General features: G+C 39.4%; 1 protein-coding gene across 1 annotated transcript; it reads right to left on the minus strand.

Annotated features, from left to right (window-relative positions):
• Positions 1-341: 341 nt before the first annotated feature.
• LOC112461298 (IQ and ubiquitin-like domain-containing protein) lies at positions 342-2568 on the minus strand. Its single transcript, XM_025026494.1, has 3 exons — positions 2198-2568; positions 1197-1894; positions 342-919 (listed from the first exon to the last, which is right to left on the minus strand). The coding sequence occupies exons 1-3, from the start codon at positions 2566-2568 to the stop codon at positions 342-344; spliced, it is 1647 nt and encodes a 548-aa protein (XP_024882262.1).
• Between the last annotated feature and the right edge of the window lie 1759 nt (positions 2569-4327).

The following is a 4327-nucleotide window of genomic DNA, read 5'->3' on the forward strand; positions in this document are numbered from 1 at the left end:
CGCTTAACAGCGGACAAAGATTGCGCGAATCGTAAGTGGATGTCAAACAAATTCTTGTGACATTTTTTCTTCACGTCAAAAATTGAGCTTAAACATTAAATTGTGTTAAGTAGATATTCTGGTTTAAACCAGATTATCTCCTTAATATAATAACTTTGATAATTTTCCAATTATTTCTATGTAAACAACAATAATATAACAATTGTACAATATGCGTGGCATAATAAGCAAACTTAAAATTGAGCTAAAGATTGCCTGTAAATTTTTTTCTTCTGCAAAAATCCGTAATTTACTAGCTGTTCATTTTGCTCTCTCTTACGTCTATTAAGTAAAAAAAGAAGTCAATATTGATCTTCCATCGAGGAAGACGGTGTCACGATGTTCCTCCGCGCTTGAGAGATCGATTCGAAATGTACTTTTGCCTGGAGATTCTTCATGTAAAATTTCTGCAGGAGCGATGAATCATAGAAACTCTCGATATCAGCGATCCCGTGATGAATTGCCGCCTCGGTTTTCGTCAATAACAGAGAATTCCAGGGTGCCCATTCGTGCTCGCGTCGAAAGCGAGTCAGTCTCAGCTCGTCGAGGTCGTCGCACTCGGAGATGCCTGACCTACCGTGCCAGACTTTATTCACCAGGCGACAGATGACCTTAGCTCCGACCACGAAGGCCAGACTGCCGTAGCAACCCATCCTGGCTTCGAAACGTCTGACTTCCCACAATATCCTCTCGTAGGGCTCGTACACGATGCGAGGGCTTTTCCGGGTTCGCATGGACGTGCAATAGACGCAAGAAGAGGAGCGCAATCGCCGTTCGCGGGGGAACTTTTCCAAAGATAAGAGCCTGCCGCAGGTCCTACAGAGGCGCGTGATGCTGGTGTCTGACCAGTCGAACAGATGCGCGTCTTCCTCAATATCGCCTGAAAGAGACGAATAAAGATTATTAATTTATATTTTAAAGGAAAAGAACAAATTTGTCCGCCAGTGATTATAAACCAAGATATTTTATTTATTCGACTATAGCGACTAATATATCGAATAAATAAAATATCTTAGTATTTAAAGACTAACTTTAGAATTTAAAAATAGTTTTGCATATGTAAATTTTTCGACTTCAAGTTTTTACCCATTGTTTTAATGAATTATTTAAGGAAACTATTGCATCACCATCATAAACGAAGCAAAAGATTGAAAGACCTTGCAGAGTGTTGCGCGCCAGTCTGAGGAAGCTCAACTTCAGTCGATTCCTAAGCCAGTTGAGTCTGCTCGTGTCCACGCGACACATTAAAAGATCCAGCTCTTGGTCGATCAAGTAAACGAGCTCGTGTGACTGGCTGCACGTGTGCATATCGGCGATGTATTTCAGGTCGTGCAACAAGTCAATCCGTTCCGGGATGGACAAGTTCTCGTTCGACAGCGAGGCGTAGACATTCTTGTGCTGGCGAGCTCGCTGAATGCGCAGGGTGTCGACCAGGATCGGTCGACCTCGACTGTCCTGCCAGGTGATCGGTCTGGATAACTCGTCCAGAAATCGATGTCGCTTCTGTTCTCTATACTTGAGACGGACAGCGGTCTTCATGGAGTCTATGGCGCGCAACAGCTCGACCTCCTTCGACAGAATCAGGCCGCAGTTGGCGACCCTCGATGACCCGAGAAGCGTGAGACTCGCTCGCTCGGTCTCGAGGATTTGCCAACGGTCCAGGAGATTGTAGAGCGACTCGAAGTCGGAGCTCGTACGCGGCGGGCAACGATTCAGTATCACGAAATCCGTGGCGCTGTAGACGGACAGCGCCTGAGAACGTCCTGCGTGCTCGGTCACGTTCGCTTCATCACGTTGAGCAACATGAATCACTTCGAGAGCGTTTGCTCTAGCCGCCACTCTAGCTCGATAAGCCCTGCGAACCAATCCGAATTGATAATTGCTTCGAATTTGTTGATCGTATCGTAATTTTCTATAATATATAAGGTGTATTTTCACGAATTAAATTATAAGCAAATATTAGGTTGATAAAAATTAAAATTCTTTTTCTTTAACTTTACATCACTTTTATATTGTTCCGACAAAAGTTAGGAATAGTTACAGAAATACTAAAAGTTGTATGTTTGTATAATTTGGGCGTTCACTCTTTAATTTGTCAAAAAAGAAATTAGCATATATGCATTATAAATATCTTATTCGTAGTAAAATCCGCGTTTACCTATAACATTTCTGTATTTTAACGACGCTGTCAAGAATTCTACTATTTTTCTGGCGGGATGACGATTTGACTTCTTCGACTGACGCCGGCAATTTCCCGAAGGAAGAATTTCCAGGCGCGATAATTTTGTCACGTATATCGGGCAAAAATTGCATCGCCTCCACCTGCACCGCCTGGTCGTGAACGACATCGGTGACCGTGTCCACGACCGCGACGGTCTGCGTGATCCTGCTCCTCGTCCCGCCGTCGGCGCCGCTGCGTGTCTGCGTGCAGGCATTATGATAGATCAAGCCGGTAACGGTATTCCTCCATCCGCCGAGAAACGGCTTTGTCCTTGAGCCATAATCTTGTATTCTCGCAACGACCGCCATGGAGCATCAGCGTCTCATCCCGCCGGGGATCTAACCGCCTATGTCTTACAAGAAAAAGGTTTCGATCAAGAAAGTCGGAAAACAAAGGCATAACATCGCATAATAATGGATAGATTACGTTCCTTCCTTCGCCGCTTCCCCGCTCCTTCCTCTAGATCGAAAATGTAAAGTGAAGAAATATTGGATATCAGGTATGAAAGCTCTGGCGCATTTAGAGGAATGTTACTATTGTAATTTCCGATTATGGTGTATAATGTGAAAATAATGCAGTCTTCGTAGAAAACCACGCTTTAATTTCTCGATAACAATTCTCAGTTTTCAAATTATAATTTTACAGCAAGTGCAATATTATTTCGGCATAAATTACGGTGAAACATATAAAAGCGAAAAATTCCAATGTTTCATAAAATTGTAAAACCAGAGACGATGTTATAAAAACACAGTTTAATATATATGTAAAGTACACGTTTTAGAAGTCATATTAATATAAAAACTGAATATTATAATATTCAACGCATTTACAATGTAATATAAAGCGAGCAGTTTCCTTGTTTTTATTAATTTTTATTTTTAATTTCTTAGATTTGAGCAGAATGAAATAATAAAAATTAGCTTTTTGTTCGCAAAAAAATAAAGAGAAATTACTTCAAGTAGATTTATTCAATTTCTTCGGAGATTATCTGATTATTGTTGAGCGCTTTATAGTCTCGATAAATTAGTTTCTTATCTTTTGCAAAACATCAATGCAAAAAAAATGATATTTACAAGATAGGAAAATTGAGTTATATGCGTTGAAAATAATATATACTCTCTTCTTATGAAAGAGTTTACTTGCCATTATATAAATTATATTATTAAATTACTTGATAAACAATTTGTGACATTTAAGATCATATTGCTCTAAATTGTCTTTACTCTGTTATGTTTGCAGAACTGAACAGTCATTGCACAAAAGGCATGCGTTATTATAAAAGAAGGAGCCCTTTCAAAAATTAAGAAAAAGCTTCAGCAATTTTTGTAATACCAGTTACTTTTCTTCCTAAGAGACATTGCGAATAAAATCCAATCTTAGATTTCATATTTTCAAAATTGACACACTACTTATCTAAGAGAACAAATAATTCAGTTTATGATTTGTTTGTAAAAAGATTGGAACTTTTTTTTGCAATAGCCGATTCAATTCTATCGTCCATGAAGGGAAATATGATACTTTGCGTCAGCTATTTTACGTTACGGTTTACTTTCTTCTTTTAGGTTGGTTGAAACTGCTCGCGATCCTTTATCTTCAGCATTGTAATGCGATGGTGGCCCATCCCGTGGGGAACTCAAACTCCTACGTTCATAGACGAGTAAAAACTCGCCAGGTCCAGGTCAAGAAGGTGGAAGGATAACTGCTGTAGCGACCTGCCGCTGGTATAATGGTAATACCCGACAGTAAAGGAAATTACCATTCTCTCCGTTTAAGCTTTAAGGGATCTGACAGCGTCAGGGAAACTGCGCCAGCTAACACTTTGCACTTTTGCGTGAGCTTTGTCGCAAAGGATGCATATGTATTGCAGTTGGCCCTTGAGCGAGGGCCAACAGGATAAGTATAGATCGGAATATGAATAATTTTTCTAATATATAATCGAATAACGTTATTTTAATCATATTTTAAATATAATTAGAATCATGAAAATAATCTTGAGATTATAATATGCGAAATTTTTTATTGAAATGTGTTTCATATGAGAAATTAAGTAGTATCATATTTTCTATT

The sequence above is a fragment of the Temnothorax curvispinosus genome, unplaced genomic scaffold (assembly GCF_003070985.1).
Source record: "Temnothorax curvispinosus isolate PA1 unplaced genomic scaffold, ASM307098v1 QBEX01011250.1, whole genome shotgun sequence".
Classification (NCBI taxonomy): domain Eukaryota; kingdom Metazoa; phylum Arthropoda; class Insecta; order Hymenoptera; family Formicidae; genus Temnothorax; species Temnothorax curvispinosus.